The sequence below is a fragment of the Diplotaxodon limnothrissa genome, linkage group LG6, assembly GCF_057381915.1.
Source record: "Diplotaxodon limnothrissa isolate DT_005_m linkage group LG6, D_limnothrissa_male_GT1.1, whole genome shotgun sequence".
In the NCBI taxonomy this organism is placed as follows: domain Eukaryota; kingdom Metazoa; phylum Chordata; class Actinopteri; order Cichliformes; family Cichlidae; genus Diplotaxodon; species Diplotaxodon limnothrissa.
Genome location: NC_140601.1, coordinates 7,744,856 through 7,762,182, shown reverse-complemented (window position 1 = coordinate 7,762,182; position 17,327 = coordinate 7,744,856). Strand labels below are relative to the sequence as shown.

General features: G+C 40.5%; 1 protein-coding gene across 1 annotated transcript in view; it reads right to left on the bottom strand.

Annotated features, from left to right (window-relative positions):
* The window catches only part of cacna1ab (calcium channel, voltage-dependent, P/Q type, alpha 1A subunit, b), a 108,615-nt gene that overhangs the window by 63,486 nt on the left and 27,802 nt on the right, over positions 1–17,327 (bottom strand). The window contains exons 3-19 of the mRNA XM_085355563.1: positions 15,231–15,322; positions 14,736–14,888; positions 14,138–14,325; positions 11,933–12,036; positions 11,695–11,810; positions 11,513–11,557; positions 11,144–11,236; positions 10,748–10,945; positions 8,279–8,391; positions 7,437–7,549; positions 6,838–6,969; positions 6,670–6,742; positions 5,329–5,449; positions 4,949–5,016; positions 4,102–4,208; positions 2,895–3,048; positions 451–1,064 (exon numbers count right to left, since the gene is read on the bottom strand). Of these exons, the coding sequence (XP_085211689.1) occupies positions 451–1,064; positions 2,895–3,048; positions 4,102–4,208; positions 4,949–5,016; positions 5,329–5,449; positions 6,670–6,742; positions 6,838–6,969; positions 7,437–7,549; positions 8,279–8,391; positions 10,748–10,945; positions 11,144–11,236; positions 11,513–11,557; positions 11,695–11,810; positions 11,933–12,036; positions 14,138–14,325; positions 14,736–14,888; positions 15,231–15,322 (2,484 nt within the window). The remainder of the gene's footprint in view (positions 1–450; positions 1,065–2,894; positions 3,049–4,101; positions 4,209–4,948; positions 5,017–5,328; positions 5,450–6,669; positions 6,743–6,837; positions 6,970–7,436; positions 7,550–8,278; positions 8,392–10,747; positions 10,946–11,143; positions 11,237–11,512; positions 11,558–11,694; positions 11,811–11,932; positions 12,037–14,137; positions 14,326–14,735; positions 14,889–15,230; positions 15,323–17,327) is intronic.

The window sequence follows — 17,327 nt, the reverse complement described above, 5'->3', positions numbered from 1 at the left end:
CCCCGGCTCCGACAGGCTCGGTCGTTGTGTCCTTGGGCAAGACACTTCACCCACTGCCTACTGGTGGCGCCAGTGTCCGGCAGCCTCGCCTCTGTCAGTGTGCGCCAGGGTGGCTGTGGCTACAATGTAGCTTGCCATCACCAGTGTGTGAATGGGTGGATGACTGGTTGTGTAAAGCGCTTTGGGGTCCTTAGGGACTAGTAAAGCGCTATACAAATACAGGCCATTTACAGACAGCGTTTTAAATAGTATCTTTAATGGCTGTAGGTTGTAGCCATTAGCCATCTAAGACTGTATGTAGGATGGAAGTGACTACTTCAAAGGCACAGTGATAGCAAGTTCATTGAAAACGTTTGCAATAATTTTGGTTGTTAGGTCATTTCTAACCACTGTATTCACCAGTACAACAACCTATACTGACTGACAGGATTAATTCGAGACTTTCCTTACCTTCTGCAATGCCCTTTGCTCTTATCATGGTTGCCATGTCGATGTCGTCTTGCTCTCCGCCCTTCTCCTTCCACGATTTTCCCCCCCTCTCCTTCTTTCCCCCTGGATCGGTGTCGCCTGCCTTCCTCTCCTTCTCTTGCTGCCCTGCGGTGCTGCCTGGCCCTCCTGTTCTCATTATGTCCTTCTCCTGCCTCACTCTGGTGGGGGGAAACACTGCGAGCTTCACAGCCTTCCCTGTTCCGGTGCCGATGGCCTCGATGGCTCCGGTGGCTCCGGTGGCTGTGCCTCTCCTCCCCTGGACGGCCCTCTATGCTCGCCTCCACATTACCCAGAGATGTGCAGCTGAAGCCGTGCTCCATACGGGTCTCTGATAGCTGGCTTGTCTCTCTGCTGTCTGGCCCAAAGGGTTTCTGATGGTGATCGCGGTCGTAGTGATAGCAGTGGGCGGCACGGCGGCAGTGATCTATGTCCTGGCGCCGGTACTCCTGGTCAAGTGGCAGTTCTCCAGGTTGGGTCTTGTTGGTGTTATTATTGCGGTTGTCCTGTGGGTTCACCACCAACGGCCTGTCCAAGTGGGTTTTCATGTCACCACGTCCTTTCCGTGGGTAAGACGCCTGAGTTAGGGTGACAGGGTAGCAGATGACATTACGAGGTTATATGCAAACATCAGCCAAATGTTAGCCCTGGAGTAGCTAGCCATGTATGATCATGTTTTTCTAAGCAGGTCTCAGTACACCACTTATAATACATTTCAATCAAATACATTTACTTGAATTTAATTGAATCCTAGAGACTGACTTAAAATCTTTCTTTATCATTTGCAAACATGAATCTCTTGTCTAGGTGATCATTTATGTTAAGATGTATATTTTTTAAATCTAAATTGTCATTTGGAATTTTTTTTCACGTAGCAAGTAGCAAATTTAAACATTAGTGGTTGTTTTCCATGGTATATTAATAAAAGACAGTAAATCATGTAATAATGAGTAAAAAAAACAATACTGCAAACGGAAAGAAAACAGCTGCTCTAGAATAAAACCACAGCAATGACACTGCCATCCATGCATGCTTGAAACCTTTTAAATTGCTGTTTTAAAGAAGCAAATGCTCATCAAGCCAAGCAAAATACATCAGCTTTTCATGTATTTTGGGTTGCAGTAGCAATTGCTTCTAAGCTGGCAAATCAGATATAGTCCGGAGTATTTTAACCTTCTTTGGTATCATATTTTATATATACATATGTTAACCCAGAAATAAACAAGTAGGATTTACAGCACTCGTGCCGGTCCCATTCCCTCCCCTGGGTCACAGATACACAGTTCAGCAAACAGACCACCATTTTTGGCTCCATGTGAACAAGTTTTTAAACTTTTTTTTTAATTTGTAAAGCCACAAAATGCTAAAACAGAACCAGCTGTGAACATACAGTTTGCTGAGTCATATCCAGCCAACTCCTGATTTGCACTTTGCCCCATTCCAGTTTTGAGTCCACTGCTTTCTCTGCATGCCCCACTTTAATATTGCATTGCTCCCAAGCACGCAGCTTCAAGCCGTCCCATATAGCATTGCAAAAATAACACTCCTTCACAGGCTTAAAGGGATATTACACTCTGGCATCAAAACATGTAGATTACGTTATGACCCAGAATACACAGCAGTTATTAGTTTTATATATGAAATCTAATTATGGAAAAGAAGACAAACACTGAGCCATGACTCCCAAAAAGTTGATCCTGTTCATCTTGACATTTTCAGCTGGACGAAAATGCAACGTCCAGATGAACAGAATCAACTTTTTGGGATTTCCTTACCTGGATGATTGAGCATGCATCAAGACACCAAGCAATGACTGTCACATTGACTGGACATTGGATATTACTGTGAGATAAAGTTTACCGATCTTAAATAGACTTTACATTCAATACCCATCTATGGTCTAAGTCATCATCAGTGGAAACCATAACTCTAACTCTATGCAATCAGAATATGTAATTCTTTTTAAGCTGTTTTCCAAAATCTTGGTAATCAGGGGACAAAAAAGGCACACATGCATAAGGTTTGGAGCAGCTGTTGGGGTTATAACCAATGATGACTTGGACCTAAGAGGGTTAAGATAAACTCAATCTCAGAATTATAGATTAGCTTTAAAATTACTTGCAATTGAGCAGGATCTCCAACTCTTGGAGAACAATGGACACAAACGTTCTGATACAATGTTTTTGACCTTACAATAGATGATTTTCAATGTCATGTTACATATTAATACATGTGTCACAAGTGTCCTCCAAGAGTCATCCATTCAAAAAGAAGTGGTGTTAATATCCCTTTAAGGTGTTTACAGATTGCTTTACACACATTACAACAAATATTTACCATATATATCAGGAGTAGACTGTATACATATGTGTATATGTGTTTTTTTCTTAGGGGGGGAAACACCTCACCTCTTCTCCCTCCACTCCCGCCTTCCAGTCTTCCTGCTCCAGCTCATTGTAGAGCGCCTCGCGGCTCGTCATTAGGTTCTGTCGGCGAATCTCACTTGTTCTCTGCTCCCACACCGACTTATTTCCCTTGGTGTGGTTCTTTTGCTGCTCCTTACTGTTGGGGGAAATTAGGGGATGTTAGGCAGGAGAAAAGGAGTTTTAGTTACAGCGAAGATGGAGGGGAAACACAAGAGGGTGTAGTAAAATAAAAGAAAGGCAGACGTGAGTGATTTCAGGTAAGGCAGGAGGACGAGGTGGAGATAAAGTGAAGATGTTGAAGAATGAATAAGCAAGGAAATTGGTGTCATTGTATTGTTGTCAGAGGTGTTATGGGGAAAGAGATGGTAATGAGTAAGTGAGAAAGAAAAAGGAAAAGAAGGATTAGACACTTGAGGACAAACCCACTGAAATTTAGCCACACATCAGTAGCAGTAATGTAAAAACGGTTCATCCTTAAAGGGAAAATCCAATTATATGTATGACTTTAGGTATGTTCTTATTTATCCATGTAGACTGTTTAGGTAAGAGCTTTGCAGTTTGGCTGATACTGGTTTGAATAAAAGAAATGCATCTTACTTGCCTTATTATTACTGAAAACAACAAATAAAATTAGATTGGAGTTTTTTCAGAAATTAATCAGACCATGTTGTGAGCAGTTTTATGAAAAAATTATCTTCACCTGTGACTGAGGACCATCTCTCCAACACAAATTTACCAGCACCAAATCTTCTCAGCACAGGCTCAGTTAGCCACAGCGACTAAAAAGTCTAGTGGCTTCCAAAGGAGCAGTGAGTTTATTTGAGCAACATTCTCATGTATACCATTGTCAGTGTTTCTGCTGCCAGGAGAAGATTCTACAGGCTGTCCGCCTCTCGCTCTTCTTCCCTTCACAAAGCCCTGAATCTGTTCCTTTCACTCTCAGAACAATCGCTTTATCGTGTTTTAGAGAACAGTGAGAGTATGATGGTGACTGTGTGTGTGTGTGTTGTGTGCAAATGAATGCCTGCCAATCATAAATGTTACGAAAGACAGTCCTGGAAGAAAAAAAACAAACATTGCACGTGGGATTGTGCCTCTTTGTCACTGCAGCCACATGATGGATTTTATGTGCAGTGTTTTGAATGTACTCACATCTTTGAGGGTTATCTGTGTAAATGTGTCAACTCACGCAGCAATAGACAGGTTGGCAGCTGACAGAGGGCTGACCTCTGCCACCTCCTTTGCCTTCTGTAGTGCTGTCTTCTGATTGGCTGCCTCTTCCTGTTCTTCTTCATCCTGTTAAAGAAGAACAGTAATCTGGTCTAAATTTTGGGTGAGCACAGAGTCCACTAGAGGATGCCAGACCCTGTTTTTGATTGTTTGGTCAGAGACATTCACACCAGTAACCTGCTAGAGGTCATGCTGGCCCTCCTTGCACAAATGAGCAGATACCGGTCCTGCTCATGTGTTAAGGACCTTCTACAGCCCTGTCCAGCTCTCCTGGAATCTCCTTCATGCTTTTGAGACTATGCCGGGAGAAATGTTCTGGCAGTGGCACAAATTGATGTGCCATCCTGGAAGACTATCTGTGCAACCTCTGCAGGATCCAGGTATCGCCTCATGCTACCAGTAGTAACACTGACTGTAGCCAAATGCAAAACTAGTGAAAAAGAAAAAAAAAACGTCAAAAGATGAGGAGGAAAAAATCTCAGTGTCTGTGAAACCGTTCCTGTTTTGGGGGTTGTCTCACTGCTACCCCTCTAGTGCACCTGTTGTTTTTATTAACACCAAAGCAGCTGAAACTGGTGAAAAATTCCCTCTGCTACTTAACTGACCAAATCAGTTTAACAGAGTATAACTTGATGTTATACTCTGATTAAAAAGTGTTTGTTTAATTTTTATCAGCCGTGTATATTTCTATAAACTGGCCCAAAGCATTCTCACAGTGAAAGCTGTCAGGAAGATCATTATGCTTGCAAGTGCTTTAGCTAACGACAACAGCTTGGTAACACATAGCATAACACGTAGACCTGTACCTTTGTAAGCTCCTGGGCATTGGCCAGATTGTCAACAGCGATGGCCAAGAAGACGTTAAGCAGAGTGTCTGTGGTGGCAGAGGTTAGGGAGAAATGCTGACAGGAAGCTGAGTGTTTTTCATGAAAAGCAAGTGGAGACAAAAAAGATACGACATGTTGTAGATAAGCAAATGACAGAAGAAGCAAAACAAGTTGAATTTTATGTATATCGTTAGCTTCATAGCATAAGTGCCTAAGTCATTGACTTAGTCAAATGACTTAGGCACTTATGCTATGAAGCTAACGATATGACAAAATATATGCATCTGTATAACTTTTCTTAGAACATATAGATACAGCACATTTGAGTACATGCACAGGTAAGCGTGAAGGCAGGATACAGTTGCCAAAGAGTGTCAGGACAATAAAGAAGATGGAGAAGATCATCCCCTTGTCTTTCACTCCACCCTGGGACTCAATGCCATAGTACATCACCTCATTCCAGTCTTCTCCTGTCAGGATCTGTCGAGAGAGTTTTAGTTTCATTGGTCTGATATAAAAGGAGTGAGTTTGCTGTGAAAGCCTTTAGTCGCTTCACTGCTTGACCACTTATCTGTTAACAATAAGTAATCAAGCAGTAATAATAACCTAACCAATAACATTTGGATCCGAGCTTGTGGTGTAATGTATATGCGCACTGAAAGTGTTGCATTTTTGTGGAATATTCATCCTCAAAAATCACATAATAAAGAGAACACAGCAGCTGGGAGAACTTCATGGTTTGCACATATTTCGCTCGATATTTCCAGAGAAATAATTTCGGAGATCTGATTGACCCAGAGCAGCATCTAGTTGTGTGTCTGAGCTAAAAACTGTATTATTTTACTATATTAGTACTGCGCGTTTTGAGCTACAAGTGCACGTATTGCGAAATGCAATAATCTGATTGGTCAGATCTGTTTATTCAGATCTGAAAAACTGGAAAACTGGAGCTTGGTTAGAAAAAAGAAATGTCGCAAATTCTTTCAGCAAAATTACACAGTTGGTGTGCACGGCTGCCTTTAGAGCACTGGAGTTCAACGAAATACACGACACGCAAAATATTCACAGAGATTTTACGTATTCTGGTGGTTTTTTTGCGTCAACTCACTTGAACACCATTTCTAGTTAAAAGGTTTTGGGAGTTGCTGGACTGCAACGTCTCCAAGCTGCAGCGGCTTTGCTGTGAAATTCCTCCATGCTACGATAACCGTCATGCTTAATCTGCTGTTGATGTGCTTTGTAGTAAACAACAAGTAAGCTGAATTTATCAGCCATACATACATTGTCCAATCAAGCTTTACGAGTAAGGATCGGACCACTGTCCAATCCAAATATCAGATATCCCTAATTAGACATGAAGTTGTGTTACTTTAAATGCCCTCAGCCCTTTAGATACCTCTACACACTCTGATACACACATACCGCTGGTACATTTGAGTGACACAGCTCTGACAAAGTCACTCAAAGAAAATAAAGCAAAAACTGCTCCTAACAAAAGACAGCTTTCTAAATCACTGCAAGACAACACAGAAACATTGGACCTGCAGTCAGAACTGAACAAGACTGATGACAGCACAACAATAGGCTTTGTTAATATTCAGTCATGTGAAGTGTAGAAATGAGTCTGGAAAACCGAGTTACTCTCATTTTAATATTTGCTTCGTTCTCTAAGAAACCAGGCACAAAGCTTTCTTCCCCACCTGAAACACTGTCATGATTGCTGCAGCAAAAGTGTCAAAGTTAGTAGGAGGCGTTCCGTCGTCAAAGTTAAATCTAAGGAGAAGAAAGGAAAATGTACAGTAAGAAAATAGATGCTCAAATTTAATACTGGCAGTTGAGCTTCTTCTTAAGTTAGTGGTGATACTGACTGTCCTCCAAACAGCTGCATCCCCAACAAGGCAAATACCACGATGAAGAGGAAGAGGAGGAACAGCAAGCTGATGATGGACTTCATGGAGTTCAGCAGAGAAACCACCAGGTTTCGAAGTGGTGCCCAGTACCTGAGGAAAAGGAGGACGTGTGCAAGGAGAAGGACACATGATGAGGATAAATGAGACAACAAAAAAAGTAAGCAATAGAAGAAAAGAGAGAGGAGGAAGGAAAGAGGGCAGCGATAAAGAAGAGGATCGAAACCATTTACGTAAACTCTGAACAGGTACATGTTTTTAAGCCAAATTCAGCCTTTATTTTGTTAATTTGAAATTTTAACATGAAATTGTGTCTGAGCTGTTTTGCTCCTTTTCATGTATACCCTCCTGTTTTTACCACCTCTGAGCTTCTCCAGTAACCAACAGGTGTCCCAAATAGAATGACGTGCACTAGTAAAAACATCCAACTCTCTTTCATTACATGTACCATAAGCTCAGCCTCTTATCATGTGCTTCATTATCATCATCGTCTCATTTGTGTACTGATGGAAGAGCATGCAAGTCTAAGAGAAGTCAGAGGAAGAGCGAGAGACACTTACTTTGTGACTTTAAAGATGCGGAGCAATCGCAGAGCTCGTAACACGCTGATCCCGAAGGACGTGCCTGGTTTTATGGTGGCCCACACAACCTCGAAGATACTGCCGACTATTACCTGCACGCACACACAATTCAATACAGTCAGAATGCTGAGTTCAATCAGCAGCTATTAGAAGTTTAAGCTTGTATTTATTTATCAAAAAAAAATCTCTGAAGCCCCGAAAACAGAATTTTTCCTCTGCCAAGGCACAAGAACCCTTGTTTATACCATAGACATTATTAGGATGCTGCTTAGTTATCCAAGAAGCCGAGGTAAATGCATATTTTTCTTTATTATTATTTTACTTTGAATTGTCGGGTCCTTTCCAGGGGACCACCGGCTTTGTCAGTAAACATTACTTATATAAAGAAGAAGTCATAAGAAGAAGATTAGTCTAGTATTAGACTGAAGCTAAAAAGGAGTCATAGGTTATAACTTTAAAAGAAATTTGACCAGGCACATTTTGCACTTTTAGTTTTTGAATGATCACAAAACAGAGAAAACACCCATGTTTACTAATACCTATCACTAAACATTTAATCCTGAGATGGCTTAATTTAAAACAAAAAACTGGAATTTAAATGGAAATGTCTCTGTGTTGGAGTTAGAGTCTTTGCTTCTGATCACATTTGCTGAGGAATTAATAAACTGATAAGAAAAAACCCCAATAAAAACAAAACTTACTACAGAAGCAGACCACCACACTAATAAATTCAGTGAGAGATTAAATGCAGTGTTGGATTTTATAATCAGTACTTTTTTTTTTTTTGCACTTAGTTTCAGTGTGTGAGTTTGTGCACTCACCGCACAGTCGAAGCAGTTGAATGAGGAATGGAAGTAGGGCTGGATGCCCAGACCGTACATCTTGATCAGCATCTCAGACATGAACAAACCGAGGAAGACAAACTCTGCATAGACTGGAGAGAGAACAAAGGAGAAAAGAATGATTTGGGGCACGAATGAAGCAAAGAGAAGGGATTTTGTTAGAAACAGAAGGCGAGGAATGTGAGTTAGAACAAGAGGGCGACGTAAGGATGTGGAGAAAGGAAGGTGAAAACGAAAGAAAGTGAGGCCACGGAGAGAAAAACCAAATGAGATAAAAAGACAAAAATCAAAATCAGGTAAAAAGAAGGTAGTAGTGAAAACCAGATGGGAGCATGACAGAGTGAGAGAAAGACTCAGTTGAGTGAATGATAATAGAGGTGCGAGCCACTAGCAAGTGTTGTATGAGATTGTGGTGATGAAGGGACTTCATCAGCAACGACAACTTTGTATGCTAATGCAGCTGAACACCAGCCAGGGACAACAAGCTGACTCCATCACGGCCTGTGTGTACACATGTATAAGTAAGTATTTATGTGTGTGGTCACATCAGCAGCAGCAAGCCAGCAACTAAAACTAAAGAGTTACACAACGTGTGTCAAGTGGAACTCAGCAAACAAAACTCTTCCGAGCATGATAGTGCAGATCAAGGATACGTGTAACTACAGAATGGGGATAACGCTTGAGAAATAGAGAACACACTCTGTTTCTGCTGTTTGGTGTAGTTAAATTTGTAAAGGCTTGTTTGCATGTGTAGGAGGAAACGGCAGATCTGAAGTGTAAAAAAGATGACTCAGGTTGGGACGAGGTGAGAGTGGGCAGCGGTGGAGATTAAACTGGAAACAGTGAAGCACATCACACGTAGTGTCAGATGTTTGCCTTAGTGTTGCATTTTGCATCCTGTACTCTTATTTGCATGTAGTCCACCAACGGTCCCTGCACATGGTGTACTGTTAATGCACATCAGTGCCAAACAGACATTCCTGTGACCCAAATAAAACATGCAGCATTAGTATATAAAGTAGTGTATAAATACTGAAGTAATCACTAGTTTTAATTTCTCCTGTTTTTAATCGTAATAATTCTTAATCATTAGCATTTAACATGCTGCTCACACAATAACACATGATAAAGAGCTGGGGTAGTATTTTCTTTTTAAGTTACATGACTCACAGCATAAAGGCAAGAGTACATTCTATATTGAGTAAATGTTTTGAGCCACCTTTTGTTTGTATTTTACTAGGGAAATGGGAAATATGTGCAGTAATTTATTGAAGCATATGCAAACATAAACCTGGGTATATAAACCAAAAACAGACGAGCTTGAAAGTCAACACCCGACCTCCTCTGAACATACTGATCGTGATTTCAGCTAAAGAGTTTGATTCATCACTCTGTGAGAACTGTTGGCCCTGATATTCAATCCAGTTCTTGTGTAATTAGGTTTACCTAATTATTATTATTCAGTTCCAATGTACAGCGTTTTGCGGCAGCTGTGGTTGTTTTAAAGTGCTTTATAAATAAAGACGACAACGATGATGATACCTGAGCCTTCTCTTCCCGTTTCTCTTCCTTAAGAATGGCGTCTTGATGGACAGCCTTCCACTGAGACCATTTCTGATTACGCTTCCTCAAACAATGGATGGATCAACTTAAGGGCATTTCTTAGGTCCTGTGTCAAGTCTTTGCTGGACTTTTGCCACAACTTTCAGATACTATTCATTTACCATAGATGAGGTTTTTTTTTTACTTCAAGCACTTCTACTTTCACCCGATTTCCTCAAATTTTTCAAGGACACTGCACACCATGCCGAGATACCCCAAGTTGTAAAATAATAGCTCATTGGGAATCACCTTGTTGGTACAAAAATACTATTTTATGTACAAAAATACTACTTTATGCCAGTTAAACTTTGTTATCTTTGACATTTTTTCATATATTAAAGAAATGGGAACAAATTATGTATTTTTGTGACAGGCTGCTAGTAAAAACGTGCTTTCAGATACAATTTAAAATTAGCTCTTTGCTAAGGCATGTGTTATTTGAAACACATACCTTATGTTTATTTGACTTAGGTGCTCAACAAACAGAAAAACATGAAAATGGTCACTTAAAAAACACTAGACTGAAAACAAAGAGAAAAAGCAGCCAATGTCCAAAGAAAAACATTGAATTATTTCTCAAGAGCACTTTAAAAATAATCAGAAAATCTGGCTCTAGCAAAATATAAAGGCAAACTGAACTAGTGGGGGAAATTCCTGTGTTAATTTATTAAAATGCTAGCAGTAATTAGCAGCGACCTGTGTGTGTGTGATGTGTCTATAGAATCCATGAATGTACCTTTGTACAGAGGGCATCTAGTATCAAAACTTAAAAATTGGGGTCCACAAACAAGTGTTTGTCATCACAGTGCATCCATCTTTTCTGTACAGTCTCTGGCTTTTACTCACAGAGAAAGTCAGTGAGCATCTCAGGCTGGTCGTAGTGCACCACGGCCACACAGATGGTGTTGAGGCCCACCAGAAAGAGCACTATCCAGTAGAAAGCCTGCGTCTTCACTATCTTACGGATGAAGAATCGCAGCCGTCGCTCTTTCTTGCTGTAATTGGAGCCCTCCTTACCGCTCTTTATGCTGGAGCGTGCAAAACCTAAGAAGAAGAAGGAGAAAACGGGGACGAAGGGGATATAAGGGAGACATAAGAGTCTATATTTAAGATTTAACAGATTTATATCTCCAGTTCAGTTTCCTCTATCTTTACAATGATGACGATAGTGTAGAATTCAAAACACGACTCTGTTCTTGGTCCTTATTCGTCCTTTGCGTGTCATCCCTGTGTTTGTCTTACCTACTGCATCTCCAATGTTGTCCTCTCCTTCCTCAGGGTTCAGCAGCTCTGTCTTGTTGTTTTTGGTTTTGATGGTTGGCCTACGCCTCGAACCTAGAGAGAGAGAAACGAATTGTCTCGTCTTCAGTCTGTCTCTCAGATGTCACTCTCTCACCCTTCCCACAGAATCTGTCACTTGCTGCTGTACCGCGCTAAATCCCACATTTATTTGCACATTTAAATGAGCAGCTCTAAAAACCGCTAAAGCATTTAAGATAAAAAAAAAATTGTACTAGACTTTTATTTGCTGTACCTTTATTTATACTCTATGGGCAGTGCCTTTCTCACTGTCATACAAAAACATTAACACAGCAAATGAAGTTTAGTTACCATCAAAGTTCCCTGTAGTATCTTCCTCAGCCAGAATCACCTCCTCTGTAGAATTCAATGAAATGAGATTTTGGAGCATTATATCAGGATTTGGTTGTGTGTGTGTGTGTGTTTTTTTAATTCTCTAGTAGGAGCTTGAGCAGCATGTGTCAGCACTGGTGTGAATGCGAGTGCGCACTGACCTGCTTTACAGATCCACTCAAGGTATCCGTTGAGCTCCCTCTCAATCTGCTGCTGTCTCCTCAGCTTGAGGAACTCGCTCCTGTTCTCCACTCGCTCCCTCTCTTTGGCAAATTCACTGTGGGAACATTTGTCATTTATTTTTTTTACTATTCATGGAACGAAAGTGCAAAACATAAATTATTGTGGGAAAAAAAACAAAGCTCAATTGTTTTTGTAAGACAAATGGCAGGCTTTTACCCTGAGAGTACACCCAGCACCAGGTTGAGCATGAAGAAGGAGCCGATGATGATGAGGGGGACGTAGTACATCCAATTAAAGTAACTGCCACTTACATCGTTACTCTGCAAGAAACACACGGCCACACATCGGTCATGCACTGTTGGTTTAACTTTCCTTTGCTTTTCTTCTGCAGAGAATGTCAACTACGTTTGTTCTAATAAGCCTTTCAACACTTTAGTCACTCTAGCACACAACTGTCAGATTTGATTCCTTTGTTCATTTTTGTGGAATGCTTCGGAGAGATGAGATCAAGGTTAACATGTACCAGAATGATGAGAGAAAGTGCACCACATCATCTGTCAAACATGGTGGCGTGGGCATTTATGTAATGCCAATGCCAGTGTGACTGTTCATACAAGTAGCACATTGAATTTTGAAATATTTGAGGCTAAACTCTTTGCTTAAACTCAGTCAGATGCTGCAAAACACAGAGATGGATAATGACCACTTCTAAACCAACCCTAAAGCTTCTCAAGGCAAAGAAAGGGGTATTCTTCAGTAGTTAAATCACTGATCTGACCCCAATCTGATCTAATAGATTAGATGTATCTCATAGATAGAACCTAACACAGCAGTCATTCCAAAAGTCAAGAGTGCTGTGGCCCATTTAAAACATCCCAATCTTAAATCTTCACTCTAATCAAACTACAAGATGAAGTGATGCACTTCCTTAAAATTTTTATTCAAGAAACCTAAACAACACAGGTTGCTGTCTATAAATTGCTAATGCAACCCAGTCTTATGCAAAGTGTTATTACCAAAACTTTGATGCAAGAACAGTAAATGCAGGTCAAAGTAATATCTCAAACTAACCCCCTCCTATTACCAGCTATAATTCACTTTTCATATAAATGAATAAATTCATACAGAAAAATTGTACCTGAACTACCTTCAATGCTCAACACCGCAGTTTGGGCATCACTGCAACAATGTATGCTTTTCAGTTACTAAAATCAAAACTGAAGGCAGCGAGAGCCACAAACAAGCAGCAATTGAAAGTAAAGTGGAAACGATTGTCCTCTGAGTATTATAAACTATACTAATATTTTAAAAATGTTTGCTTGTCCCATTACCTTTGAACCTCTGAAAACAGAGGACTGTATAGAAAATGTCTTTATACCTAAAGAGTACATTTTATTTTCATTCTTTTTTCTAAAATGAAAGCCAACACTTTACTCACATGCTGATTGTTTAATTTAAAATCCACTGTGGGTGGTGTACGGAGGCAAAACTAAGAAACATTTAGAAAGTATGTCCAAAGGTTTTTGGGTCTCCCTGTAATCCTCAGACACTGTGTGACTTACTTCTTTCACTCAACTCACAATAACATGAACCCGGCTGCTGGAGGATATTGTATTTCTTTTTGATAAACTATGAGCTAATAAGCTATGATTATAATCCACTGTTGGAGGGCTGCATCTATGCACTGGATTTTGTACTGCTGCTACAATGCTCAGTCCATCCTCTATTAAATTTTCATTGGTTTCCTCCCAACTGCTCGTGTGAGAGTGGAAGTCAGCCTTCATCCATCAGAAAAGATGTTAAATATAGAGCAAGACGGACCAGAATAGTGAGCGGAGGAGAAGAAAAAGAGAGCAGCTCCAAAAGCAGGAAAAGGACAGATGATGGATAAAGGAAGTCAAAGAGATAATGACAGAGTATACGGGATATGTCTTTTGGGCAAATAAATGGCATTTTGAATCAGATCTTTAAATACTTTATGCTTCGTTTGGATAATTGAAATTCAGCTCAACTCTAACCTCCAACCAATGTGGCAAGTCCAGTGTGCCTAAATACAAAAAAGAGTAAAAATCACTTTACTGCTTTTACCAAATTTAAACCTCAAACTGCAGTTCCTTGAATGACCAGAGGCTTAAAAGTGAGTCAGTCTCTACCGGCTTCTATGTTAATACATTGGAGCCGTTTTAATGCATTTATCTGACAAATAACATGGTTTAGTCAATGGTCACGTTTCAGCAAATTTTCATTATGCCTAGAGGATTTTATTTATGGTATCACGAATTAGTAAATATTGGTGTTGGTGCAATGCACAAACCAGTGGGTACAGGTAACTGCTTTCCACAGTGAAAGCATGATGGTTCTCCCCAATCGCCTGATGTTCAGTTAAAAGAAAAAGGGTCTCGGGTGGCTAGTCAGACATACGTGGTACAGCATGTTTGTCCATCCCTCCATGGTGATGCACTGGAAGACGGTGAGCACGGCGAACAGAATGTTGTCGAATTGGGTGATCCCGTAGTTGGGTCCAATCCACCCTTCCCCACAGTGCGTGCCATTGGAGCACAGCCGGGATGGCGATGCAGTACCACACGGCCTGTCATCTGCAGTCTCATCTGATCACAGAGAGAAAGATACAGCTTCACTATAAAATAACTAAATAACCCCCATTTTGGGTGTCAGAAAGAAAAAAAATGCAGTGACTGGCTGTGTTCATCTGTTCAAGAGGCTAACAAATTCTGACAAAGTAACACGCTTTTTTCAGTGAGTTACACACATCATGTATTTTGAGTCTATGAACCCGGTCCTGTCCTATTCAAGTATTAAAACAAGCCACAAGGATAGCATAAAAATACCAGGACCCAAAAAACCAAAGCCTCCATCATTCATTTTATTATTTATTTGTTATTTTCCTAATGAACAGAAAACCTATGTACACCTGAAATGGGATGGGGCCACCACCCTTTCTGTTGGAACAAGTCACAAAGGCTCACCACACATTGGTTTTTTACCACTTTCTACTTACTTGTAACATCATCATAGCAAGTCTTGTGGAACTGTCCCATGTAAAACTCCAGGCCGATGATTGCAAACATGAGGATGGCCACAAATAAGAGGAGACCAATCTGCAGCAGGGGGATCATAGCCTTCATAATGGACTTGAGCACCACCTGCAGGCCTGGAGGATTCAGCGCAAGACACGCAAATAAATAATAGACATGGAATAGCTTGGGTGCTTTTTAGAACAAATCAAAAATAAAGTAGACAGTATGATACTAAGTGATAAATGTAAGGTCGATGTTGTTAAATGTCAGTCAGTAAATTAAGAGCAGTGAGGTTAGCTTGTCTAGTAGCTCCTCGATTGGCAACCACGTTGTAATGACAAAGAATATATAGAATATCAAAAAACATTGCAACTTGCAGTAAAATTTAGATTTGTTCAGATTTTATTCATTGGACTTGAATGTGACATGGTTGGTATGGAAGGATCTGAAATTAGCATAGAAGCAAAAACACTTACTTGGAATTCCAGACACCAGTTTTAAGGGTCGCAGCACCCTGACGGCTCGCAGTGTCCTCAGGTCAAACGTAGACCCCACTGACGACAAAATACTACAGAGAAAGAAACAAAATACATGAGATCGTCTCTGAAAGCAGTCAACACTATCATTTACACTCTCACCACTTTTTTAGGTACACCTAGCTTAAACCAGTTCTGCTCAAGGCAGCTTCAATGAATCCTCTCTTTGTGCAGGTCTCAAAACCGATTTTGCATTCTGAATATTCACAGAGGTTTGTAGTGAAATTTAAAGATGCAGTTACGATGTGTTGTTGTGCTCTGTTGTGCTATACTGACAAGGTACTTCAACTATTTTACCCATCAATGCTAGGCTAAGGGCTAAATAACAGAAAACGTCTCAGTTGAAAGCAAAAATAACAATCAGAAAACATAAAGACAACTATATGTTCACCTTAAACCAATATCTATGTGTGTGATGTGTTACTTCAGTAACAATATGTTTGCTGTTGGAAACTGCTGACACATTCTGTATCTGTTCTGACTGCTCTGTGTGTCTTTAATGTGTAGGTGTGTGTGTGTGAGAGAGAGAGAGCTCTGGCACAAAGTCAGCTGGAGAAGGAGCATGGAATTTTCCAACCTGTCTTGAACGTAGGCGGAAGGCAGGGTAGGTCCTATAGGAGGGGGAGGGAGGAAGTGTGGGGGCGTAGACAGGGGATGTACTGAGGAAGAGGAGTGAGATAGAGGGAAGGAGCGCACTGCATTGGCAGACATCTGATGCTTAAAAGTTTCACTTTCTTCTTTAAAGCTCAGTTAGTTCAAACAAGGATACTTTGAAATGATTTGCTTACTGTAACTGTCCACACATTAGCTACCAATGACAAGAAAGAGAAGCCCAGCTGTCGCACAGCCTCAGCATCATTCTCATTCACTAGCTGGCATTTTTGTGCATTTGTATGACTATCCTTTGACCACTGAAAAAACCTCATAATTCATATCTGGACTCATTTATTAGCTGCTTTCTCATAAATCAGCTTTTACATTGCCTGTAGTTGTAAGCAAGCTTTCCTATAGCACCATAATACATGACACCGTGGACCGGATTTGCTAACACAAACTGTGGTTGGTGGGTTTGGTGGTTCTGACCCTCTTGTATTTGTCACAAACTGATATACTAATGTTTGTGTTATTTCATATATGGGCCATGATTTCACAGCCTATGCAAAGACATTCAGAATGAAATCACAGAAGAAAAGAGAGAACAGGGGGATCATGATGATGAAATCGGACCTTATCCTGAAAATAATCAGGCCATACATGAACATCAGCACGTCTGATCCATGCATATACGTTAATAACTTTACATTTTTAAAGATTGCATTTAAAGGAAACCGTTATAATTTCAGGACCATGGACAGCTCATACGGTTTTCACTGTGATCTCACGAGCTGTGCATACATGGCTGTTTGTAGTGGTTGACCTACACAAATTCAAAACGTGAGATATAGATCACAGATACAAAAAAAAACCTGCATATTTTTTTTAATTTAATTTACTTAATTTTTTTCCTAAACAAATCCACCATAGTAAAGTTGTGGTGGCACTGTTAACACAACCAGTCTGAGAGTATAGAAATGAACCTTTGTCAGTCAGACATTTACGGTTTGTTCTGAAGATGGACGAGATGTAAGTTGTCTTAATACAAGAACAGAGCGTGATGTCAAAATACTGTAGCACAGTTCACAGTCCTACTTTGGGCACCTGTCAGTTACTGAACCCCGTTTCTATTTTTATGACTCTGTCTGCCACACTGCCTACGTTTAGCATACACATTTATATGGTTTTCTGATTACAATTAACGAGCAGCGCCTGTCCTGTTAGTAAATGACTTGCAGCTGAATATCATCTCTCAGTTTGCCTAATTGTGCTTAACTGCACGACTCTTGGAAGAATATGCATGCCATGTTGAAATGAACAGATTGTGCCTATCATTAGAACAGCACAACTTTTGCAAATCACACGCAAACCTAACCCCACCTATCAGCACTATGTGGAAATGGAGGTGCTCACACGCTATTTTGTCCCATCTTTATGTGCCGT